The following is a 27,689-nucleotide window of genomic DNA, read 5'->3' as shown; positions in this document are numbered from 1 at the left end:
TTTGTTTAGTGGCTAATCACGCTAATGCTAGCTCTTCTGCTACTATTACTACTTTATTTATTTGGAATAAAAAGCGTCTGCAGTTTGAATGTATGTTTATTTAGAGTCTTGAGTATTTAATATGACATTATTGAGTGGTGTTGGTGCTGTTTTGATGATGTTCCAAACTAAAAGTTGTCGATTTTTATTTATTTTTTTTAAACTGACAGAACAAGAAAGATAACAGGAAGTGCGCGCTGAAAGAGATCGGCACGCGCCGTGCATGCTGAGTAGCCGTCGCCAGGGCAACCGCGTTGCGGCTCTGATAGGCCTTTTCAGCGAAGTCACGTGACCTGCGGCTTTGACGTCACCGGGGTTTCGGAGCTGAGAGCCGAGCCGAGCGCGCGCACTGACAGTCTGCGGAGTTTGGAGTGGAGAGTGTGTTTCTGTTTGCGTCTCTCTCTCTCTCTCTCTCTCTGTTTCTCTCTGTTTCTCTTTCTCTGTCTCTTTCTCTCTCTGTGTCTCTCTATCTCTCTCTCACACACACGCACACACACACACACACACACACACGCGTGTGTGTGTTCTATCAGCGCGTCTCCAGGTTATGGACGTCTAAAAGATCAGAAAACATCAGCTGTCCATCTACATTTCCTGCGGTGAGTTTCTGTCTCTCTCACACACACTGTCTGTCTGTCTGTCTGTCTCTCTCACACACACTGTCTCTCTCACACACACTGTCTGTCTGTCTGTCTCTCTCACACACACTGTCTGTCTTTCTCTCAGTTCAGTTCATCAGAGCTTTATTGGCATGAATGTTATAAATCACATTGTTGCCAAAGCAAATAGTGCAAGTAGATTAAACCAAAATTCATTAAAAAAACATATATATATATATACATATTTAAACATTACAAACATCATAAACAGGAACAGTAAAAAAAAAAAAAAATATATATATATATATATATATATATATATATATATATATATATATATATATATATATATATATACATAAAGCAAACAACAACAATAACAATCTCTCTCTAACACACTGTCTGTCTCTCACACTGTCCATCTGTCTGTCTCTCACACTGTCCATCTGTCTGTTTCTCACACTGTCCATCTGTCTGTCTCTCACACACTGTCTGTCTGTCTGTCTCTCACACTGTCCATCTGTCTGTCTCTCACACACACTCTGTCTGTCTCTCTCAGTGTCTGTCTGTCTGTCTCTTTCTCACACAGTGTCAGTCTGTCTCTCACACACACTGTCTGTCTCTCTCTCACACACACACACTGTCTGTCTCACAACAAAACAAGACAAAAAACTAAATATAATATGGAAACATTTGTGCACTACACAGGGGCTGAATAAACAGCTTAATGCACTATCATTAGGTAGTCATCTGGCTTTCAGCACTGTATTTACTATATAATTGCATTGACTATGCTTCTAAGTAGACATCTGCACCTTATTTAGTGCACTTGATGACTAATAGGGAGTTGTTCTGGTGTCTGATCTGTGCTCACTATATAGAAGGTTTAAATTAAGGGGTTTTGCACCCTGTTTAGTGCACTGTTTCTGCTCCATAGTCACTTTACAGCAGTACACAAGGGTTAAATTAACATCTTGTAAAAACTATTTAGTGCGCTAAAGGTTTTAGGAGTGCACTCGCTTATTAAGTGCACTACAGAGGGTGTTGCAGTGACGGCTTGTACTCCCTATTTAGTGCACTACAGGTTTAACAATGAAGCAGATGATTAGGGATCACAATTCAGCTGCGCCTGTGTTCAAAAATAAAAAATACAGTGTGGAGTGGACAGTGTGGAGTGGACAGTGTGGAGTATGCAGTGTGGAGTGGACAGTGTGGAGTATACAGTGTGGAGTATGCAGTGTGGCGTGGACAGTGTGGAGTATACAGTGTGGAGTGGACAGTGTGGAGTGTGCAGTGTGGCGTGGACAGTGTGGAGTGGACAGTGTGGAGTATACAGTGTGGAGTATACAGTGTGGAGTATACAGTGTGGAGTGGACAGTGTGGAGTATACAGTGTGGAGTATACAGTGTGGAGTGGACTGTGTGGAGTGGACTGCAGTGTGGAGTATACAGTGTGGCGTGGACAGTGTGGAGTGGACAGTGTGGAGTGGACAGTGTGGAGTATACAGTGTGGAGTATACAGTGTGGAGTATACAGTGTGGAGTGGACAGTGTGGAGTATACAGTGTGGAGTGGACAGTGTGGAGTGGACAGTGTGGAGTATACAGTGTGGAGTATACAGTGTGGAGTGGACAGTGTGGAGTATACAGTGTGGAGTGGACAGTGTGGAGTGGACAGTGTGGAGTATACAGTGTGGAGTATACAGTGTGGAGTATACAGTGTGGAGTGGACAGTGTGGAGTATACAGTGTGGAGTATACAGTGTGGAGTGGACAGTGTGGAGTATACAGTGTGGAGTGGACAGTGTGGAGTATGCAGTGTGGCGTGGACAGTGTGGAGTGGACAGTGTGGAGTATACAGTGTGGAGTATACAGTGTGGAGTATACAGTGTGGAGTATGCAGTGTGGAGTGGACAGTGTGGAGTATACAGTGTGGAGTGGACAGTGTGGAGTGGACAGTGTGGAGTGGACAGTGTGGAGTGGACAGTGTGGAGTATACAGTGTGGAGTATACAGTGTGGAGTGGACTGTGTGGAGTGGACAGTGTGGAGTGGACTGCAGTGTGGAGTATGCAGTGTGGAGTATGCAGTGTGGAGTATACAGTGTGGAGTGGACAGTATGGAGTATACAGTGTGGAGTGGACTGCAGTGTGGAGTATGCAGTGTGGAGTATACAGTGTGGAGTGGACAGTGTGGAGTGGACAGTGTGGAGTGGACAGTGTGGAGTATGCAGTGTGGAGTATACAGTGTGGAGTGGACAGTGTGGAGTGGACTGTGTGGAGTGGACTGTGTGGAGTATGCAGTGTGGAGTATACAGTGTGGAGTGGACAGTATGGAGTATACAGTGTGGAGTATACAGTGTGGAGTGGACAGTATGGAGTATACAGTGTGGAGTATACAGTGTGGAGTGGACTGTGTGGAGTGTGGAGTGTGCAGTGTGGAGTGGACAGTATGGAGTGGACAGTGTGGAGTGGACAGTGTGGAGTGGACAGTATGGAGTGGACAGTATGGAGTGGACAGTGTGGAGTGGACAGTATGGAGTATACAGTGTGGAGTATACAGTGTGGAGTATACAGTGTGGAGTATACAGTGTGGAGTGGACTGTGTGGAGTGTGGAGTGTGCAGTGTGGAGTGGACAGTATGGAGTGGACAGTGTGGAGTGGACAGTGTGGAGTGGACAGTATGGAGTGGACAGTATGGAGTGGACAGTGTGGAGTGGACAGTGTGGAGTATGCAGTGTGGAGTGGACAGTGTGGAGTGGACTGTGTGGAGTATGCAGTGTGGAGTATGCAGTGTGGAGTATACAGTGTGGAGTATACAGTGTGGAGTGGACAGTGTGGAGTATACAGTGTGGAGTGGACAGTGTGGAGTGGACAGTGTGGAGTATGCAGTGTGGAGTATGCAGTGTGGAGTATGCAGTGTGGAGTATACAGTGTGGAGTATACAGTGTGGAGTATGCAGTGTGGAGTATGCAGTGTGGAGTATGCAGTGTGGAGTGGACAGTGTGGAGTATGCAGTGTGGAGTGGACAGTGTGGACAGTGTGGAGTATACAGTGTGGAGTGGACAGTGTGGACAGTGTGGAGTATACAGTGTACAGTGGACAGTGTGGAGTATACAGTGTGGCGTGTGCAGTGTGGAGTGTGCAGTGTGGAGTATGCAGTGTGGAGTATGCAGTGTGGAGTGGACTGCAGTGTGGAGTGGACTGCAGTGTGGAGTGTGCAGTGTGGAGTATACAGTGTGGAGTGGACAGTATGGAGTATGCAGTGTGGAGTATACAGTGTGGAGTGGACAGTGTGGAGTGTGGAGTGTGCAGTGTGGAGTATGCAGTGTGGAGTGGACAGTGTGGAGTGGACTGTGTGGAGTGGACAGTGTGGAATATGCAGTGTACAGTGGACAGTGTGGAGTGTGCAGTGTGGAGTATGCAGTGTGGAGTGTGCAGGGTGGAGTGTGCAGGGTGGAGTGTGCAGGGTGGAGTGTGCAGGGTGGAGTGTGCAGGGTGGAGTGTGCAGTGTGGAGTGTGCAGTGTGGAGTATACAGTGTGGAGTGTGCGGTGTGGAGTGTGCAGGGTGGAGTGTGCAGTGTGGAGTATGCAGTGTGGAGTGTGCAGTGTGGAGTGTGCAGTGTGGAGTGTGCAGTGTGGAGTGTGCAGGGTGGAGTGTGCGGTGTGGAGTGTGCAGTGTGGAGTGTGCAGTGTGGAGTGTGCAGTGTGGAGTATGCAGTGATTCATGTGCATTTGTAAGCAATTCCTCAACTGAGTCATGAACATTTGTTAGACTCCTCCTGTAATTCCCTTTACATTAGTTAATGACTCCTCGAGGGGTTTATACATGTTTGTAATTGACTCCTCAAGTGATTCACTTTCATTTTTAAATGACTCCTCCAGTGATTCACTTACATTTGTAAGCGACTCCGCAAGTCAGTCACAAACATTCTTTAAAGACTCCTCAAATGATTCAATTATATTTGTAAGTGACTCCTGGCCTAATTTACTTACATTTGTAAATAAGTCCTCAAGTGATTCACTTTCATTTTTAAATGATTCCTTAGGTGATGCACTTACATTTGTAAGCAACACCTCAAGAAATTCAGGTTCATTCGTTTATGACTGCTCTAGTGATTCACTCACATCTGTAAATCCCCCCTTGAGTGATACACGTGCATTTGTAGGCGACTCTTACGTGATAGCCTTATGTTTGTAAATGACTCCTCAAGTGATTCACTCAAATTTTTAAACAATTTGAGTAATTCATTTACAGTAATTGAACAGTAAAAATGAATCCTCGAGTGGTTCACTTATAATATGTCGATGACTCTTCTGGTGATTCACTTGTATCTCGAAGCCACACCTTCAGCAATTTACATTTTTAAGCAATTCCACAATTCAAGAGATTCAGTTAATTTTGTAAAAGAATCCTTGAGTGATTCACTTTCATTTGTTAATGGATCCTTGACTGATTTACTTACATTTGTAAGTGACACCTCGAGTGATTTACATTTGTACGTGACTCCTCAAGTGGTTCAAATGATTCACTTACCTTTGTAAATGCCTTCTCTAGTGCTTCACTTACATTTGTAAATGCCTCCTGGAGTGATTTACTTACGTTAGTAGGACGACTTTCTTTATCTCAGGAGGTCAAACGTGCCGTCTGCTCAGGGAACTACTTTGAATGGAGCGTTTGTGTGTGCTGTAATTCTGCTGTATTTTATATATTGCAGTATATTTCACATTTGTGCACATTTTATTTATTTCCGTCAATATCTGTGCAGTAATATTGTCTAATGCAGTGTAACGTTAAATGTCACATCAATGTAAACGTCAAACAGTTCAGTCTCTTCCTGTGGAATGTTTTGCACGATACACTCGGATGTTTAGTGTTTATTTTCTGTATAACAGGTTCTGGTTAAGTTCACTGTAACAGATCATCACTCATCAACACGGCTTGGCTTACAGGAAGTCTCTCAGCCTTGTGCAGTCGTTTCATCATATGTCTCTTCATGGTGGCACAACCAAAAGGTTTAATATGACACACACACACACACACACACACACACACAAGAGAGTCAGGAACAAACCGGACCCTGTGGCCTGAAACAAGCCCAGCTTCCTCTCTGTGCCATTAAAAGGGGGTGAAAGAGAAAAAGAGAGAGAGAATGATAATAGAGAGAGAGAGAGAGAGAGAGAGAGAGAGAGAGAGAGAGGTGAGCGCTCTGAAGGTTGCGAGCGAATGTGGGAGGTGGTGTTTAAGGCTGCATGATTTCCTTGTTTATAACACAACTGCAAAAAAGTGCAGCTTTTATCGGGAAGGAGTGAATGAATTATGAAACAAAGATGACAACAATCAGTCATGTCAGTGCTTTATTACTTAATTTGTTACAGAAGGACAAAAAATAAATAAATAAAGTCACAATCTCAGTATTTAGTTTGTTTACATTATGTAAAATCTGAGAAAAGAGCATGTGGGTGTTTCAAACAAAGTTCACTGTGAATATATATACAGCGAGAGAGAGAGAGAGAGAGAGAGAGAGAGAATATCTTGTTCTTTTAACCTTTTTTTTCAAAGACAGAGATAGAGAAGGAAAGAAAGAGAGAGAGAGAGAAATAGAGATTCAAAGGAAGAGGGAAAAACCTAGAAAGAGAATATAAGAGATAAAAGAGAGGGAGTAAAAGATAAACGATAAAATTCCCTCAGCTACATTTTAAAGCACTACTGTGTGTGGGTGTGTGGGTCGATGAGTGTGTGTGGGTGTGTGTGGATGAGTGTGTGTGTGTGTGGGCGTGTGTGTGGATGAGTGTGTGTGTGAAATGAACACACATCCTGAATGACAGGTGACAGATAGGATGTCAGTTAACACACATGGAGTTGCGTAAATGACTGTGTGTGAGGCAAGTGCAAGATTAAAGCCTCACATCCTGCACCACATATTACAGCTGTAACAATAAACTCACAATACAACAAACTCACAATACAGTAAACTCACAATACAATAAACTCACAACACGATAAACTCACAATACAGTAAACTCACAATACAATAAACTCACAATACAACAAACTCACAACACGATAAACTCACAATACAGCAAACTCACAACACGATAAACTCACAACACAACAAACTCACAACACAACAAACTCACAATACAATAAACTCACAACACAACAAACTCACAACACAACAAACTCACAACACAACAAACTCACAATACAATAAACTCACAATACAACAAACTCACAACACGATAAACTCACAATACAACAAACTCACAACACGATAAACTCACAACACGATAAACTCACAATACAACAAACTCACAACACGATAAACTCACAACACAACAAACTCACAATACAGTAAACTAACAACACGATAAACTCACAACACGATAAACTCACAATACAATAAACTCACAATATGATAAACTCACAATACAATAAACTCACAATATGATAAACTCACAATACAGTAAACTCACGATATGTTAATTCACGATACGATAATCTCTCGATAGACTAAACTCACGATACAATAAACTCACTGTATGATAACCTCATGATACAATAAACTTATGTTATGATAAACTCACTGTACGATGAACTCGGAATACACTAAAATCACAATACACTAAACTCACAAAACGATAAACTCACGATGTGATAAACTCACGATATGTTAACTCACGATATGATATACTCAGAGTACGCTAAACTCATAATACAATAAAGTCACAGTACGATAAACTCATTATACAATGAACCTATGATACAAAAACTCACTATACCATAATATTAACAATATGTTTATTATTTAAATTGACATGTATATGGCAGGTTTGTGACACTCGAGGGCTCTCGCATTTCTTTGCATGTTATATTGCGATATCTGATTAATTAGCACTGGAACTATAGCTATAGTGTTTATCGCACTGTCTCACACACACACACACACACACACACTAACGAGAGGACAGAACACACTCGGCTGTGGAGTTTCTCACACACTCGGAGAGCGACGGGGTTTCATCAGGGTTACAAGCGGCTCGCTTTCCCCAGAGTGTGCGCTAATTTTAGCCCCTGATGGATGGTTTGGCTCTGAGGTTTTGGATTTAAGAAGCTGGGGTTCTAAAATAGCGACGTCTGATTTGTTTTTGTGTGTGTGTGTGTGTGTGTGTGTGTTTGTGTGTGTTTGTGTGTGTGTAAAAATAGATGATGCTGAAACTCAGTGACTCAAACAAGGAAATATGTTTTTTCTTTATTTTTGTCCTGAAAGGAAACTTCACACAGGACAGTGTGTATATTTTAGATGTGTGTTACTAATGAGCTTTACGATACACCACAATATTTAATGTGGAAAACTTTATTATCACCGACGTGATACCACAACTTTTTATTTATTGTATTCGATTTGTTTATTAAGAAATGAGTTTAATTTAAAAAATGAGTCTATATATATGAATGTATTAAAACTTGTAGTATTTTTGCAATATCATCAGTGTTGCTAGTCTCATTAATCACGCTCAACTCAAATAATCACAAACAGCTCATTAATCACACTCAACTCAAATAATCACAAACAGCTCATTAATCACTCTCAACTCAAATAATCACAAACAGCTCATTAATCATGCTCAAATAATCACAAACAGCTCATTAATCACACTCAACTCAAATAATCACAAACAGCTCATTAATCACACTCAACTCAAATAATCACAAACAGCTCATTAATCACACTCAACTCAAATAATCACAAACAGCTCATTAATCACACTCAACTCAAATAATCACAAACAGCTCATTAATCACACTCAACTCAAATAATCACAAACAGCTCATTAATCACACTCAACTCAAATAATCACAAACAGCTCGTTAATCACTCTCAACTCAAATAATCACAAACAGCTTGTTAATCACACTCAACTCAAATAATCACAAACAGCTCGTTAATCACACTCAACTCAAATAATCACAAACAGCTCGTTAATCACACTCAACTCAAATAATCACAAACAGCTTGTTAATCACACTCAACTCAAATAATCACAAACAGCTCGTTAATCACTCTCAACTCAAATAATCACAAACAGCTTGTTAATCACACTCAACTCAAATAATCACAAACAGCTCATTAATCACACTCAACTCAAATAATCACAAACAGCTCGTTAATCACTCTCAACTCAAATAATCACAAACAGCTTGTTAATCACACTCAACTCAAATAATCACAAACAGCTCGTTAATCACACTCAACTCAAATAATCACAAACAGCTCGTTAATCATGCTCAACTCAAATAATCACAAACAGCTCATTAATCACTCTCAACTCAAATAATCACAAACAGCTCAATAATCACATTCAACTCGAGTAATCAATAACAGCTCGTTAATCACTCTCAACTCAAATAATCACAAACAGCTCATTAATCACATTCAACTCGAGTAATCAATAACAGCTCGTTAATCACTCTCAACTCAAATAATCACAAACAGCTCATTAATCACATTCAACTCGAGTAATCAATAACAGCTCGTTAATCACTCTCAACTCAAATAATCACAATCAGCTCATTTTGTTCGGTTACACCCCAGTAGCAGGCTGTGGTACTGAGTAATCCTCCGGGGTAAATTTGTCATGATTTCTCTCCACATTCACTTGTTTGTCAGGTACTAATGGGAAAGTGTGTGTGTGTGTGTGTGTGTGTAGGGTTAAAGAGGGGAAACCTCAGAAGAACATTGTGTTGGAGTTGAATTGATGTCAGAGGTAGAGACGTGAGTAATCCTGTAATCGTTGTCGAGTACAGCAGGTACGGGTCAAAACGGAGGTGGAGAAAAAACACTCGGGGGTTAATCCGTCATTAAAACAAAGTCACAGGCAAAAGGTTGAAACATGAGACACGAAAGAAAAAGAACAGTGGCGTACATTAGGTTAAGAACAGGACAGGAGGGAAGTGTCGTGTCTCAAATCACATCTTCTAAGCTCATTCTTAATCCTCAGTGTTCATTATGTACTAAATGTCGTATAGAGTAGTGCAGTAATATATTCACTAGCTGGTTCCTCTAGTCAGGAGGTGGAAATTCAGCGAGGCAGACCGTAAAGAAGACAAACAGCGAAATGTACTTTATTAGTGTGCACATATTTCCGATTATATAAAACTCTAGACTGGGAAAGCTCTTGCCCGCTCCTGAAGGAATTCCTCCCACGGTTATTTTTTGTCTTTAAATCTAAATTAAATGGAAATAAACCGCTGCGCTGTGGCAGAGTGAACAGCGACCCGCGCTGTGTGAAAGAGCGCCTTCAGAGCCGCGGGTTGCGCATCGCTATCCAATCCCACTGTTTAGAGTCAGATCAGCAGCACATGCTGGCCAGGGCTGAGCAGTGTGACAGTATAATATCAATATCGTGATAAATTATGTCACACTACACTTTTCTGAGGTATCGCAGTTATCGTGATATCTGTTTCTGAGATTTTTTTTAAATAGCAACGATGAGCTCAGATTGGAAGCAGCTGATCTGATGTTAGAATTTAATCCTGGACCTTTAAAATTGTAAAAATGTATTTTTTAATTTATTGTTATAATGTGTTAGAATTATTATAATTTGTTATTTGTTATTATCACTTAGGATATAAGATATTTTAATAGACACTGTAGTTTTCGTCGCTTTTTAAAAAATGGCACACTGATACATATCGTACATCGCAAACTATCATGATATGATGTTTTTGTCATATCACCCACCCGTAATGTCGGCTCAAAGAATCCGATCTCAGAGTTGTTTTGGGACGCTACTGAGGTCGGAGTTGAACGTGGGGGAAAAACCTCCCCGACTGCTGTAGACATCACATCCTCCTAAAAAGAGTTTCCACACTATGCTGCATTCTCAGTTTCAGAATCAATCATTTCCTCTATACGAGTGCACTTTAATGACACGTACTTCCTTAAATAATGTAACGGGATATGCAGATTTATTACTTTGGTGGTTCAGAGTGTAGGATTGCAGCTGGAAGTGTATTGTGTGTCCTGTTTTGATGCATTTTTTTATCGTACGAATAAAACAGATGATTGAAACAAAAGAAAAGAAGACTAGTCGACCACTTTTTAAAATTCCTGGTAAAAAAAAAATGAGTTGTTGTGCAAGCCGTGCTATGTAGTGATCTAGAACAAACTCACATGTGCTCTTGACTGATTTTTTCTCTCAGAAAGTTGGGAAAAAACACTGAAAAGTTTTGTATTGACTTGTAAACATCAGTGCTACCTGACATTAGTTATTAGCGTGCTAATTTGCTAACAGGCTTTGTGTTTTTTGTTAAGGTTTGGAGATGATATCAGAAGCGAACATGAACACTACACTGCTGTCAGTAGCCATGTTGGTTCTGCTGCATGCTCCGCCCCTTCAGTTTCGTAATGTATCATGGGACAGATCAGAGTGAAAAGCTGTTTATCAGCAAATCCAGTCCGTTCAGTGCTTTCTTATTCCCCTTCTCTGATTACAGCCACGTCCCTGAGTATGGCTTAGGGCTGTGATTGGACAGCGATTGCTTTTCAGTGTGACACGTCTACAGCAGAGTGATAAAAGTGAAATTATATTCACTTCTGAAGCAAAGTCAGCATTGCTTTTCTTTAAAAAACAAAACCTTCCTGATCCTTTTCCCCCAGGTGTGATTGCTTTTCGATCTCAAACGGAATCTTCTTCATCCGTACGTCCATAAGTACGAAAGAAAGACCAGAGAGTTGACAGGAATAGGAAGCTGTGACCAAATATGGAAAGCGAGGAAAAAGTGCAGCAGAAAGATTGAGGATTTCACGAGAACAGAAAATCAGACATGGATCTCTCTCTCTCTCTCTCTCTCTCTCTCTCTCTCTCGCTCTCTCTCTCGCTCTCTCTATCTCTTCATCCGCTCCTTCGGATTAGCGTGAGGATAAGCCGTGCCTACAGGATATAAATAAGAGCTCATGTGCGTTGCGTAATGAGCAAAGACGAAGGGACGAATCTTAGCACGTGTTGACTGTATGATATCATGCAAACACCTCGGGAAGCTGCAGGACAGCAGGAAGACCCCTGGATCATGTGTCCCCCTGAACAAACATGGTGACCCAAGTGTCACTGCACAGAGTTGAGAAAAAAAAAAGATTCAAATGTCAGGTCTGTGTCACTGTGTAGAGTTGAAAATCAACGGATCGCATGTGAACGCAGTGTTACTGAGCATTAGAAATGATTATCTGTTCAATTAATACACAAATCTAAGCCTGATTTGAGAAATCAAACATGAAGTGTGTGATTATTAGCACGAACAGCAGCAGTGTTCTGCACCAGCGACCACAAGGTTGTGAGTTCGAATCCCAAGACTGTCAGAGAGCCGCTAGCCTCGAGCAAACGTGAACGCTAACAGGACATTAATGCAGATAATCTGACACAAATTCGTCATTTAATAAGCAACTAGCCTTTTTTACGAACAGGATAAAAAATACATGTGTGAGAAATGTGGTGTGAAAGAAAGGAAGAAAGGAAGAAAGGAAGGAGAATGTTAGAGAAACATACTGTAGAGATGATTCAAGCACAGGATAAGAGAACTAGGATAAAAAGAGTAAGAGAAGCCCAGATGTGTATGTAAGAGAAATACAGATGTGGGTGGAATAAAGACAAAAACAGAAAAGTGGAGAAAAAAAAGCAGAGCGAGAGGGAGAACAAAGAGAGAGAACAAAAAAACTTAAAGTGATGAAAAAACAAGAGAGAGACAAAAATAGAAGGAGACATAAAATAAAAAGGAAAGATTGAAAGAGTAGCAGAGGGACAGTACGGTGTTTTCCATCCGTGTGAATGACGAAATGTGAATGGAAAAGCCTGAAGAAAAAAAAAAAAAAAACACCTAAATGTCACGAAAATGTTTTTACGTTCGGTGGAGGTGGAAAAGTTCTAGCGATAAAAGCGAAGTGAAAAATATGATGGAAAGGGTTTTTTTTTTAATAATTAATGACGTAGTCACACATTTCAGTGCTGTATCTCCATCTCTCTAAACAAAAACATGGCCACAGATTTAATCTTTAATTTAAACTCCATTTAATGAACAAAAGCTACAGCAAACATCAGCGAGACCCGGAACAGGGGAAAGAGCTAACTCGAGGGAAATGAAAGAATAACAAACTTTATTCTTTGTTACGGTCTTCGTAACGTAATCCTTTTACTTTTACGCCATCTTCGGGATTTTTTTGCATGAAAGTAGTTGATGTAGTTGATGATTTTCTCTCTGATCTTTTTGTTTTAAAATTGAGAGAGAATAAAAAAGAAATAGGAATGAATTTTAAGGCTTTTAGGAGATTTGTACTTCACCTGAGTATTCTTTCCTTCAGCTACCGATTCAGTCTGAGCTATATTTAAATCATCAAATCAAACCCATGACAATTTGCATGGATACAAAATCCAAAGACAGTCTCAGTTCAAGTCTCACACGCTCTTCATACATTCAGGTTATTTATTTATTTATTTATTTTTAAGAATTGAAATTTTTACAGTTTGAAAGCAGTAATGGTGATGTGTATGAGCAGTGAAAGTAAGAAAAAATTACTTGATAAACTATATTTGTCAGAAACGTATGTGACGTAAGAACCGAGGTGATTAAAATGCAAGTGAACTTTAAGAGCCATAATTCTCCAGTCAAGTGTCAAATCTTTATAAACTTAATAAAGGTGGCTTTAAACAACGTACATGAGCACAGACAGACAGATGGACAGACAGACGGACAGACTGACGGTCAGATGGACAGATAGACAGACAGACAGATGGACAGACAGAGGGACAGACAGATAGATGGACAGACAGACAGACAGACAGATGGACAGACAGACAGACAGACGGACAGTCAGATGGACAGATAGACAGGTGGACAGACAGATGGACCGACAGATAGATGGAAAGACAGACATACAGGGAGATAGCCAGACAGATGGACAGATAGACAGGTGGGCAGACAGACAGATGGACAGATAGACAGACAGATGGACAGACAGACAGACATACAGGGAGATGGACAGATAGATGGACAGATAGACAGAGTCTACTTTGAGTCTACTTTGTATTTGTTTGAATCACAAATTGCATCAGTGTATCACAATTCCATTCCAGATGTTTCCAGCGGTTACGTAGCCTGGAATGTGTCCTCGTCTCTAACTGTGAAATCTCACGAGACGACAGTGAAGACGTGCCGATTTATTCCACAGCGACCGGTGAATCCCTGAGCGTGGCAGGGTGAGACGTGTGCGGGACGTTTAGTGGGAAAACGAGCAGCTATGCGGCAGAAACACGAACACGTTCAGCTACGCACGACTGCTCACGTCTAAAAACAGACGGCAGTGTATGAGTGGCATGTGCGGCATGCGCCACTGGGGTGTTTTATTTTTATGCTTTCGACTGTGTTTTTTTTCCCAAAAGCGTCGTATTAGTTGGAAGAGCGAGCATCACACTGAGCTCTCTTTCTCCTGCTCACTTTACGATGCTTTTGGGAAACTGGCCTCAGTTTAGTTCTCATAATACACTTTAAGATAAATACTTCAGTAACAAGCTGAGTCTAACAGGATTATCCTCCTCTCTCCATCAGGCTGAAATCGTATTTGGATCGACTTGCTGTCTGTTCTGAAGCTTTGAGCTCTAGGCTCGGATTATTAATGGATGATTAGACTGGAAATGTAAATACTGTTTATAAACCTGTATATGAACTCCATAAGCACTTATTATACAGCTCTGAGACGGGGCCTTCTCCATATTCATTCTCCATATTCATTCTCCATATTCATTACGAGTGTGTATCTCACTTTAGAGATGTTATAATGCAAATTTTAACATCTGAACGTATAGAAGATACGCTTACAGCAGCTGAGGAGCCGATAGGCTACAATATACAGCCATTTTTTTACAAAATATACGCTGTGTAGATCTTTTTCACTACTGAACACTAAAAAAAGCATTCTTAGAGGACTGAGAGGCCACGCCTCCTTCACTGAGACTGACACACAGAGGCCACGCCTCCTTCACTGAGACTGACACACAAAGGCCACGCCTCCTTCACTGAGACTGACACACAAAGGCCATGCCTCCTTCACTAGAACTGACACATGCAAAGGCCACGCCTCCTTCACTAGAACACAGACAAACACAGAGGCCACACCTCCTTCAAACACAGAGGCCACGCCTCCTTCACTGGGACTGACACACACAAAGGCCACGCCTCCTTCACTGGGACTGATACACACAAAGGCCACGCCTCCTTCACTAGAACTAACACATGCAAAGGCCACGCCTCCTTCACTGGGACTGACACACACAAAGGCCACGCCTCCTTCACTAGAACTGACACATGCAAAGGCCACACCTCCTTCACTAGAACACACACAAACACACAGAGGCCACACCTCCTTCACTAGAACTAACACATGCAAAGGCCACACCTCCTTCACTAGAACTAACACATGCAAAGGCCACACCTCCTTCACTAGAACTAACACATGCAAAGGCCACACCTCCTTCACTGGGACTGACAGCTGCAGAGAAATTATGATTTGCTTTTTAACAGATGGAATGAAACAGTGAGCATTAGTGCACTCTGACTTTTGGACTGTACCATCTCCGTGGTTTACAGGTGCACCATCACGCGTGTGTCCAGGTGATGTGTTGCCACGGCGTTACATAAACATGACGTCATCAGGGCGCTAATGAAGGTGCTAAGAGTCTTAGAGTTAATTTAAGATGTGACCTTCGGTCTGTGGATCAGAACCCGGCTTTAGGAAGGAGAACTTCTGGGGATACAAGGCTGAGCGAGGGATCAGTGATGATGTCATCAGTGTAAGAGAACATGAGGAGGGATAAAAGAGTACAGACAGAGAGAGAGAGAGAGAGAGAGAGAGAGAGAGAGAGAGTCTGATTGCATAAGGCTGGACAGTCGAGGACAGACAGTGAGACAGTAAGAGAGATGAGTTCAGAGATGTCAAAACTTTCAACCTTCTCAGGCAGAAAACAATAAAACACACTTTGTCAGAACTTTGGCTGTGTGTGTGTGTGTGTGTGTGTGTGTGTGGGGAATCCACTGCAAATTGGTGTATTTATTCAGGAAGTGTCAACACATTTCACTCTTTCTCTTCATTAGTGACAGCTTTAATTTAAAAAATCCATCGCCGCAGCAACATTATGCAAATGCAGCAATCCATTAATTAAAGCGTCTGATGTTACGTCTCCGCTAGAGGAAAGGATAGAAGAAGGGAAATAAAACTGATGGATGCATCAAAATATACACACACAGATGCGCGCGCACACGCACGCACACACACACACACACACACACACACTCACATATCATATGATGCTGAAGCCTCTGGTCTGTACTGACCTGTTCTTGAAATGGACGTTTTAATGAAATATTAAGAACATTATATATTTTCGCACAGGTTTGTGGTGTGTTGTTTTAAAAAGAGTTTTTAAGTCACGATTTTTAGATGGAAATTACATAAACATGTGTTAACAGTTGTTGCTTCAGAGCTGTAAGTCCAAACGTTACGCCAATATTCACGTGTTCAGAGGTTACGCAGCTGCTTGAGTCGATCTTCTGGTCTCCACATTCAGATTATTCAAATCACCTGCGTGTAGTTCACACCTCTGAGGTTGCCAGATTTTTCTTGAGTAGAAGCGTCCGAGACGTGTTTTCCAATATCGCCTTTACACACAAGCACTCACCTTTAACCCCAAAGAAAAAAAATCAGGGATAGAAAACACAGACTGACGAAGAAACAAGATCAAGATGTTCAGCTCATGTTCACGTCAAAAATATCAGAATGGGGAAGAACATGTGAGTGATCATGGCATGGTTGTTGGAGCCAGTTTGATTATTTCAGAAACTGCTGATCTCCTGGAAGTTTCAGACACACTCGAGAAGCAGAAAGCCTCCAGTGAGGGCAGTTCTGTGGTTGGAAACATCTTGTTGATGAGAGCAGGTCACAGGAAAATGGCCAGCCTGGCGTGAGCTGACAGGAAGGCTGCGGTAACCACTCTGTACAACCGTGGTGAGCAGAAAAGCATCTCAGAACACACAACACATCGAACGATTGACGAGGACGGGCTACAGCAGATAATTCTTATAACTTCATGATGCTGATTCACCAGAAGAGCTCCATTTTGTTCCGTTTCATTCCTGTTCCAGTTTCAGAACATTTCCTAAATCAGTGCTCGGGACATTAACCTGCACTAGATGTACTCCGTTTGAAAGAAAGAGAGATGAAATGATGTAAAAATCACATCATCTATGAAATATCTTACATTTCCTCCTCAGGCGATGATGTAATGTGACTAATGGAGCTCCAGTGAACACTCAGACTGAGAGGGAGAAAAGGAAAGGAATAATGGGACGGGGAGAGATGGAGAGACTGACACAGAAAGACTGAAACAGAAAGAGGAGAGAAATAAAGACAGTGATAAAATAGACAAAGAGAAAAAGAAAATGTGAAGAACAAAGGGAAGAGAGAGTGATGGAGGACTTCCTGTTTACTGGATGCATTGTTCTCTCTTATTCTCTCTCTCTTTCAGTATCACACAAACACAAACACACACACACACACACACACACACACACACACTGAGCTTGTGTTCAGGCTGAGAGGAATAGGTTGCGGTGTGTGTGAAGTTGATTTGCATCAGGAAATGATGCTGCTGCAGATGCTTGTATGTACACACACATGCAGTAGGTAAGTGTGTGTGTGTGTGTGTGAGAGAGAGAGAGAGAGCAGTGGAAAATTCGGTTGATGATAGGTGAGGGTGGAGCGGAGGGAGAGTGCGTGAGGCGTTGTTCGCACAGACATCCTGCACCACACACACACACACACACACACACACACCTATTGGTTACTGCCTTGGTAAAGACCTACATAAACTTCTTCCTACACTGTAATTCAGTAACTAGGACATTTTTCAACAGCTGCATTGTCTGTTGTTTTTATTTTGTCAAATTAAAGCTGTTGTTTTTTGTAATATACTGTAATGTAAAAAATCCCCAGAACCACAATAATAGTCTGTGTGAATATAAAAATTGATTATAGAGTGAGTTAAAAATAAAAATAAAAACATTTAACACACTCAATAAAATCTATTTCAGTTCTCCTTCTCTTCCCACTTACTCTTTTTTATGTCTACTTCTCATTTTTCTAATTTTTTTATTTTCTTTTTTACTCACACAACAGTTCTTAACATCATCGCTATTTATATGCTAATGAGGGGGCGTGGTTTATTAACACTAGCAATATCTGATACATCATTGGCTGATCTTTAAAAGCCACAACAGTACATTGTTTTGCTCTGTAGTGATCAGTGAGTGAAGTGAGCCCAGATGAATGTTCTAGAAACTGCTCAGTAAAGACACACACACACACACACACACAGATTAAACACTAACATCTGGTTTTGTTTGTGTTTTTGTATTGAACACTTGTGAACAGAAGAATAATTCTTATGTTCCAGATCAACGCCTCATCATCATGAGCTCTTTTTTATTTGCAGGACCACACGTTGGTGTTTGTTGATTGGTGCTTGAGTGTGTTTGATGGTGAACACTGGTGTGTGTTGGTGTTTGTTGATTGGTGCTTAAGGGTGCTTGATAGTGAACATTGGTGTTTGTTGGTGTTTGAGGGTGTTTGATGGTGAACGTTGGTGTTTGTTGGCGTTTGAGGGTGCTTGATAGTGAACATTGTTGTTTGTTGGTGTTTGAGGGTGTTTGATGGTGAACGTTGGTGTTTGTTGGTGTTTGAGGGTGTTTGATGGTGAACGTTGGTGTTTGTTGGTGTTTGTTGATTGGTGCTTGAGGGTGTTAGATGGTGAACTTTGGTGTTTGTTGGTGTTTGTTGATTGGTGCTTGAGGGTGTTTGATACTGAACTTTGGTGTTTGTTGGTGTTTGTTGATTGGTGCTTAAGGGAGTTTGATACTGAACATTGGTGTTTGTTGATGTTTGAGGGTGTTTGATGGTGAACGTTGGTGTTTGTTGGTGTTTGTTGATTGGTGCTTGAGGGTGTTAGATGGTGAACGTTGGTGTGTGTTTGTGTTTGTTGATTGGTGATTGAGGGTGTTTGATGATGAACATTGGTGTGTGTTGGTGTTTGAAAAGGGGCCTTCAATGTTTGTTGGTGTTAGATGTGGAAAGTTGGTGTTCAGTGATAAAAGGTGATATTTTTTGGTGTTTAATTAAGATTGTTGGTGTTTGATGGATTAGATTAAATTGTTGATGTTTAATGTTTAGCATTGTTGGTGTTTGGTGGTGTTTAATGAAGAGTTTTGGTGTTTGATGCTGTTTGAGAATGTTAGTGTTTGGGGAATGTTGTTGCTTGATGCTGTTTGAGAATTTAGGTGTTTGGTGGTAAATGATGGTGTTTGAAGAGGAATACTGGCATTTGGTTGTGTTTAATGAAGAATTTTGGTGTTTGATGGTGACATTGGTGTTTATTGTCTTCTTCTTTCTTTTGTAACATTATTAGCATTAATAGAAGTGACTTTTCCTAAATTAGCTTTTAAAAATTTGCCCAATATTGATCTCTCTCTCTCTCTCTCTCTCTCAGCAGCTGAAACAGAATACTCGTCATAATGGGGAAGCAGAACAGCAAACTCCGTCCCGAGGTGATCCAGGACCTGGTGGAGAGCACCGATTTCACCGAGGATGAGATTCAGGAGTGGTATAAGGGCTTCCTCCGGGACTGTCCCAGCGGCGCTCTCACCATGGAAGAGTTCAAGAAGATATACGGCAACTTCTTCCCCTATGGAGACGCGTCCAAGTTCGCCGAGCACGTCTTCCGAACCTTCGACGCCAACGGGGACGGAACGATAGACTTCAGAGAGTTCATCATCGCGCTGAGCATCACGTCGCGTGGACAGCTCGACCAGAAACTCAAGTGGGCTTTCAGCATGTACGACCTGGACGGCAACGGCTACATCAGCAAAGCCGAGATGCTGGAGATCGTACAGGTAGGCATGAGAACGTGATTTTTATTAACCGCAGACATGATTAGAGCAGGGAGACGCTATCACGTGCTGAACAAAGAGCTCGACGAGTTTTTCTTTTCCAGCAGGTAGAGAGAAAGGCTTCATTTCGCATGGGAGAGAGTTTAGCGTTTAGCCAATTAACACGAGGAGAATCGATGAGTCAGAGCCACAGCTCTCAGCTTGGCTTCCCAGAGCGGGAAAAAAGGAACAGAGCAGCAGCTCTGAAAATAATTGTGATGAAAGCGTGCTAGCTTGACACTAATGGACCAATTATCCTCTGCATCCAGAATGAAAGCACAAACAGCTTTTGCTCATCATCTATATCCCGCTCACTGTCACTCGGCATAAAGGGCTCAGCAAAATATTTTACATCAGAGCAGAGCAACAGGAAGTGAGCTACGGTCTTATGACATAAAAAAATCGAGAAATTCAGAATTGAGAGGGTTTATGCTTGTGCAAACAAACACCAACAAACATCAGCAACAGGTAGTGCTTATCAGATAGCAATCACCTTTAAAAAACAAATCCTCCTTCACATACCAAAAACACCAACATTCTGCATCAAACACCTATAAACACTTCAAATCCCTCAAATGTTATTTTGCTTTATATTGTTATTTAATTTAATGATAAGACAAATTACTCAGTATGACCAAACAAACACCAGCATTCACCATCAAACACCAAACACCAGCAATTCACCATCAAACACCAAACAAACACCAGCATTCACCATCAAACACCAAACACCAGCAATTCACCATCAAACAGCAGCATTCACCATCAAACACCAACAAACACCAGCAGTTCACCATCAAACACCAGCAATTCACCATCAAACACCAACAAACACCAGCATTCACCATCAAACGCCAACAAACACCAGCATTCACCATCAAACACCAACAAACACCAGCATTCACCATCAAATGCCAACAAACACCAGCATTCATCATCAAACACCAGCATTCACCATCAAATGCCAACAAACACCAGCAGTTCACCATCAAACATCAGCATTCACCATCAAACACCAAACAAACACCAGCATGCACCATCAAATGCCAACAAACACCAGCATTCACCATCAAACACCAAACACCAGCATTCACCATCAAACACCAGCATTCACCATCAAACACCAGCAATTCACCATCAAACACCAGCATTCACCATCAAACACCAACAGACACCAGCATTCACCATCAAACGCCAACAAACACCAGCATTCACCATCAAATGCCAACAAACACCAGCATTCACCATCAAACACCAGCATTCACCATCAAACACCAACAAACACCAGCATTCATCATCAAAAACCAGCATTCACCATCAAACACCAGCATTCACCATCAAATGCCAACAAACACCAGCAGTTCACCATCAAACATCAGCATTCACCATCAAATGCCAACAAACACCAGCATTCACCATCAAACACCAAACACCAGCAGTTCACCATCAAACACCAAACACCAGCAGTTCACCATCAAATGCCAACAAACACCAGCAATTCACCATCAGAACAAAAACTTCAAATGCCAAAATTGATCATTACATACGGACAAACCAACATTTATCATCAAAATAAAAACATCCAATATTTACCATCAAATACCAACAAATATCATCAAAACACCTTCACCATCAAAACAAAAATCTTTTATATTTAATATCAAATGCAAATAAATACCCCCAAACCCCCATGCATTACCAACGTTCACTATCAAAGACTAACAGTCATTACTGCACTCTAGCATCCACCGTCAAACACCAAAATTCAATATCAAACACCAACATTCTCTAACAAACACCAACATTTATCATCAGAATAAAAGCAACCTCAAATATTTAACATCAAATACCAAAAAATATCATCAAACACCTAAACCATCAAAACAAAACCCATTTATATTTAACATCAAATGCCAACAAATACCACCAAACCCCCATCCAATACCAACATTCACTATCAAAGACCATCAAACACCAAAATTCAATATCAAATACCAATATTCTCTAACAAACACCAACATTCACCTTCACAACAAAAACAACCTCCAGTATTTAACATGAATTACCATCGAACCATCATCAAATACCAACAAATACAATATACCCTCTTAGATTTACTATCAATTAGGTTGACAGTGTTTTAAACACCATAGGTTGGTGTTTAATGATGTATTTTGGTGAATGTTGATGTAAATGTTGGTGTGTGATTGTCAGTGTTGGTAGATATTGGTGTTTTACTGTATATTGTTGTTTAATGCTGAATGCTGGTATTTGATAGGGAATGTTGGAATGTGTTGGTGTTTAATGGAGAATAAATATGTTTGAAGATGATTGTTGGTGTTTGTTAGTGTTTGATGATTTTTTTTAAATGCTGGTGAAACTTGGCATTTGATGGTGAAGGGGAAAGCTGATGTTCAATGGCGAATGTTGGTATGTGAAGAGGATTGTTGCTGCTTGGTGGTGTTTAATGGAGAGTGTTTGTGTTTAAAGTATTTTTATTAAAATGTTGGAGTTCGGTGATGTTTGCGAATTTTGGTGTTTGATGGTGTTTAATGAAGAATGTTGGTATTTGAGGAATATTGGTGCCTGATGGAAAAAGATGGTGTTTCTTGGTGTTTTGAGAATAATATGGTGTTTATTGGTTGTTGTTTTTTTTTCTTTGTTCTCCTTCCTCAAAAGCTTTTAGAAATACGTGAGTGACTGAATAAAAAAAACGGTTCACGGTTTTGCACTCAGTCTGCTTATTAAAACGTAAGCGTAACAGTGGCGTGACGTTTACGATGGATTTACGAGAGCGAAACGCAAACACGCCGAGCTCGTGAAACACCTCGCTCACATCTGTCAGCCAAATTATTGACCTGACAAACAAACACTGCGACATTTGGACTTTGTTTTATGGCATTTGTTATATTGATGCAGTTTATTCCAGAATATACAGTTTACAATTAGAACCTCATACTAATTTCACAGATTGTATTATATTACATATTAATTTAATTTATATGTAGATTTTATCTCTTTATTGCTTTTTTATTGCTCTTTTTTTTTATCATCTCCATCATATAGGCCATCTATAAGATGGTGTCGTCGGTCATGAAGATGCCGGAGGACGAATCCACACCCGAGAAGCGAACAGAGAAAATCTTCCGTCAGATGGACACAAACCGTGATGGTGAGCCTACACACACTTCTCTTTGGTTTTTTGAAATTGCGGTTTATACGTAAAACTACACTGATTAGCATAGATTTGTATAGTTTCTTCTCTTTTGGGCGTGGTCTGTCCAGATTTTTTATTTATGTATTTATTTTTTAAATTCTGATAAGAAAATGTAGTGGCTATATACACTATATGACCATCACACCCATATGTGCTTGTTGAACATCCCATTCCAGATTTATTCCCCTGTGTTTGCTGTTATAATGAGCTCCACTCTTCTGCGAAGTCTTTCCACTAGATGTTGGAGCGTGGCTGTAGGGATTTGTGTTCATTCAGCTACAAGAGCATTAGTGAGGTCAGGCGCTGATGTTGGGATGTCGAGGAGGTCTGGGGTTCAGTCGGTGTTCCAGTTCATCCCAAAGGTGTTCAGTGGGGTTGAGGTCAGGGCTCTGTGCAGGACACTCGAGTTCTTCCACTCCAACCTTCACACACCATGTCTTCATGGAGCTCGCTTTGTGCACAGGGGCATTGTCATGCTGGAACAGGTTTGAGTCTCTTAGTTCCAGTGAAGGGAAATTGTAATGTTACAGCACACAGAGACGTTCTATACAATTGTGTGCTTCCAACAGCTTGGGGAAGAAACACATATGGGTGTGATGGTCAGGGGTGCACATACTTTTGGCCTTATAGTGTACAACCTCTCATTAAATGAGACCTGACCTCACCCAACATCAGCTCCTGACCTCACTAATGCTCTTGTAGCTGAATGAACACAAATCCCCACAGCCACGCTCCAACATCTAGTGGAAAGACTTCGCAGAAGAGTGGTCATATAGTCCACATACTTTTGGTCATATAGTGTACATGACAGGATAAGATGAAACCATGATTATTAGGTTATATTTCATTTTCATGGGAACTAAACACAGGCAGGAACTAAAGCTATAAGAGGGAAATGTTGGAGCCAGTTTGGAATTGAAGCATCATGGCTCATTTGCATAGAAGTAAGACAATCTTGATTAAAATGTTGCTTGTGGCAGAAACTGTGGCTCCGTGTCGCGTACGTATGTATAACATTAGCGATCTGAGCATCCGTCACTTCGTCTTTACATATCATGGAATTATATCATCATACTTCAAACACTTTGTTCCTCTTTCTTTCACTCCTTTAAAAAAAAACACACAAGTTAGTCAGCGTTACTCGGTATGACCTCATGTACATTTCTATATAAATAATGATCGGTCCTCCCAGTGTAGCTCCGCCCACCTCAAACTGACTAGAAAAACATCAATCTTGCAGCTAATAAATATAAAAAAAAATTTAAAAAAAAGACCAATTTTCTTTTATTGATAGTGAACTTCAGCATTAATGCTTTTGCTAATAATAAGAAAAAATATTTTAAAAAGATGCTAATTATAAAAATGCCACCAGAGAGACTCTGTGACTGTTCGTATTTCAGTACTTTCGTACTTTATTTTACATTAGTATGTTCCATTTTAATGGTATGCTCCAGGAGCATCATAATAACATCCACTCTAACATATTCTAACATACAGCTGATGCTCAGATGTGACCTTTGAACTCCGTGTGTGTGTGTGTGTGTGTGTGTGTGTGTGTGTGGATCAGGTAAACTGTCCCTGGAGGAATTCGTTGAAGGAGCGAAGAACGACCCGTCCATCGTGCGGCTCCTGCAGTGCGACCCGAGCAGCGCTGCGCAGTAAAATGAGCAGAGCGACGCCCCCTGCTGCACGAAACCCGACACTGCAGCGCTCTCCTTTTAACCTACACACAGATTTACACACGGATCAGTGTGAGCAGGAAATCACAACGACCTGGAGCTGCCTGCTTAGCGAAGCACGTATACCATGTACATACAGTCCTCACGCACATACACACACACACACACACACACACACACACACACACACACACACATGGACTCAGTGACGAGTAAATCCCTCTGTTCGGTGCATACGCACTGCGACAGGAAGTAGCACCTTCACACAGGAAGTGCAGGTGTGAAATGTACATTTTGTGTAATATAGAAAAGAAGTATGGTACAGTCTGTTCCAGAATGCTGACGTCTAGAAAGTGTTGAAAATAAAAAACTAAATAAAATTGTAACTAGTTAGTGACATAGTCCATTTAGCTATGTCATTTTTAACTGAGTTCGTATGTTGCTCTTTTTTTTTTTTTTTTTTCGTTAAACTTTATCCCATGACCCAATGAGCTAACGTTTCGAATGGCCGCCGGTTTCGTCCCCTACAGACGGAGACGTCAGGGTCACTTCAGAAAGGACCTCGGATTAGACACACAGATGTGACGATGTCAAATGTTATGATGTCAGATATGACGGAAAATGTATTAAATATGTGTATGTGTTACGTAAAAACGTGCTACTGTTCATGTGCTCGGTGAACATAAAGCGTAATCGCTGTGACGAGGTCTGATCAAAAAAATCCAAAAACTCTACGTGTGTTGCTGTTATCGTTATATAGAAGATATACAATGCTTTGAGCAAAGCGTTGAGCCGACCACGATAACGCGTGAGCAGCATTAGCTAAGCTAGCAAATCCACTAACATTAGCCAGCTAATATTAACCTTACCGCTTTAGCAGTATTTATCAGATGTTACTAAGTGTAATGAAGCTACGTTATGTTATGTTACTCCGAAGTTTCTCCATATTTTCCTATAACAACACATCCCAAAGTGTTCAGTGTTTTATTCCTCTTACACCAAAGCAGTTTGCCCACGACTGCAATTTTTTTATTTATTAAAGAACATGTCGTAATTTTTTATCTGTTTATAGTTACAAACAAGTTGATACTTACGTCATAACAGTCGTTCCTCCATCAGCCTCTCTTTTTTTCTCTCTCTTGAAGAGAAACGCATCTTGTTGTTGTTTTTTTTTTTTTTTTTTTGTTACCAAGAAACTCCTCTGTCCTGAAGATGTCAGAAAACTTAAAGTTACAAAGCTCTGACACTGGAGACTCCTTCCATAAATGTTAAATAAACATCTCCGTTCACCGCAAGCTGTTACTATAGAAACGATATCGTATTTAGCAGTGTTGTGGTGTAAAGTGGGCACGTTCGCTCGCAGGCTAGCTCGTATTGCTTTTAGTTACGATATTTTATACTAAGCAGTACATTGAACTAAAGAACTTTGTGTCGAAGTCAAACGTCACAGCTCCGCCCTTCCTGGGACGTGAATCTGAGCGCAACTTTCTCAGGACCTTTGTACTTTTATTATATTTAACGATCATCACTTAGCAGACAGTTTTATCCAAATTGACGTAACGAGGGAAACAGAGTTCCTGTGCTAAGCTAACCGTTTTTTTTTTTCAACGTTATGATCGACGTTACCTGTGTCTTGTTTTAAAATAAGGTTAGCCTAGCGTGTGAACAGGTCTAATCACGTTTCTGATACACTGTGATAAATCGTAGAACGTAATACCTTTTTTTTTAAAACCTTTTTTTCGATCAGACCTCGTTTGTCGTCTTTAATACCATCGTGAGTGCGTAATGTGAGATTTTCGTTCAGTTTGTCATGTTTGCTCAGAACATCAGAAAATGTAAAAATTTTGTACTTGAATACACAACAAACAATGAGAAGGTGACAGTCTGTACAGATATTTATCAAATAAATAAATAAATAACGTGACAAACAAAACTCCAAAAATAGAAGTAAGTTTAAATATCTTTAATGCTTAAATATACGCACCACCTGATTTATGCGGATTAGCAGTAGGCATGTGCTGATGTAACGTTTTCTTGACTTACGATCTTCACCTAAACGTCTATCACCACCTAGCTGACTAGCATAGCTAACAGCGTTACATTAGCTAGCTACATTTTGCATTGTATCATTTATCTGACCACCAGCACATGCCCACTTAGCATCAAACGCATCTAAATGAGCAGAATTATTAATATCTAATTGACTCCAACAGCAAACTTTGACTTTAAAGTACTAGAAAGAAAAAAATATCTATTTATATTTAAACATAGGGAATATTTATTCTTTTCATTCTTATTAGTGGCGCTTCTGTCACACTACGAGATTTGTTCAATTGACCTTTTTTTGTTTATTTGATGACAATTATGTATCAAATGTTGTTTAATGTCCACTGTATTGTGAGGCTCAGTTCATTCAATGTGAAGAAAGATATTAAAAAATTATTTTATGCACAACAATATTTTATAAATGTTATGACTGAATTATAAACTGAATTTTACTGGTTGCATGTTTGGTTCTTTTGCTCATTTGCTGATTAAAATGTGTAGAATCCTTTTATTTTAACGATAATAACTAGCTTAACGTTGTTTAAGCCATAGTTAGTTAGTTTACTGAATTTTATTGACATTTCAAACTGAAATGCTAGCGAGTTTATTAGTTTGTTAACATTTAGCAAGTGAAAAAAAATCTAGTGTTAATCAGATCAAAACACAATACCACAGTTTGATGTAGCAACTTTGGCTAAGCTAGCATGCTAAAAAAACACACATATGCAAATGTTGCCAGCTACATAGCTAGCTAAGCAGTAGCTAGTGATGTAGTGGTGTCTGAAAATCACGTAACCAATGAGATTCAAAGCTTTGTTCCGGACACGCCCACATGGCTGCTTCATTTGAAGATGCTTCACATGTTATAAACAGGTAAGTTAGATAATTTATAACCAGTCATAGTTTTTTTTAAGAGTTTTATTAAGTTGTAATATTACATATTTGGGTGTTATAACCGGGTTCTGACCAACAGAGGGTGCTAACATGCACTGAGTAAATTAAAACTTTTTTGTAACAAAATTGCCTGGAAAGTTTCACTGTTTCAAAAAGATTTACTACCTCATCACTAGCTGTAGCCAACAAGCTAAT

At 40.4% G+C, this 27,689-nt stretch overlaps 1 protein-coding gene across 5 annotated transcripts; it reads left to right on the top strand.

Annotated features, from left to right (window-relative positions):
* The first annotated feature begins 341 nt into the window (after positions 1 to 341).
* ncaldb (neurocalcin delta b) lies at positions 342 to 27,057 on the top strand. Of its 5 annotated transcripts, none has more exons than XM_034298792.2 (5): positions 342 to 638; positions 5,528 to 5,647; positions 19,223 to 19,622; positions 22,725 to 22,830; positions 24,443 to 27,057. In XM_034298792.2, exons 3-5 carry the CDS (start codon positions 19,245 to 19,247, stop codon positions 24,535 to 24,537), a joined length of 579 nt encoding a protein of 192 aa, XP_034154683.1. In that variant the 5' UTR covers positions 342 to 638; positions 5,528 to 5,647; positions 19,223 to 19,244; the 3' UTR covers positions 24,538 to 27,057. The 5 variants fall into 5 exon arrangements, with proteins under 5 accessions (XP_034154683.1, XP_034154682.1, XP_034154684.1 ...); XM_034298791.2 differs by having other exon boundaries at positions 343 to 638; positions 19,220 to 19,622; XM_034298793.2 differs by lacking the exon at positions 5,528 to 5,647 and having other exon boundaries at positions 343 to 638; positions 19,220 to 19,622.
* Positions 27,058 to 27,689: the final 632 nt, after the last annotated feature.

Source organism: Pangasianodon hypophthalmus, chromosome 23 (assembly GCF_027358585.1).
Source record: "Pangasianodon hypophthalmus isolate fPanHyp1 chromosome 23, fPanHyp1.pri, whole genome shotgun sequence".
NCBI classification, from domain to species: domain Eukaryota; kingdom Metazoa; phylum Chordata; class Actinopteri; order Siluriformes; family Pangasiidae; genus Pangasianodon; species Pangasianodon hypophthalmus.
Note: the sequence above shows the minus strand (reverse complement) of the source record. Positions and strands in the feature narration are given on the sequence as shown.

Bases quoted from the DNA above. Each gene is read 5' to 3' on its own strand.
- ncaldb (XM_034298792.2), top strand. From the start codon at position 19,245: ATGGGGAAGCAGAACAGCAAACTCCGTCCCGAGGTGATCCAGGACCTG. The intron at 19,623-22,724 runs GTAGGCATGAGA...TCCATCATATAG, and splicing joins AGATGCTGGAGATCGTACAG to GCCATCTATAAGATGGTGTC. The intron at 22,831-24,442 runs GTGAGCCTACAC...TGTGTGGATCAG, and splicing joins GATGGACACAAACCGTGATG to GTAAACTGTCCCTGGAGGAA.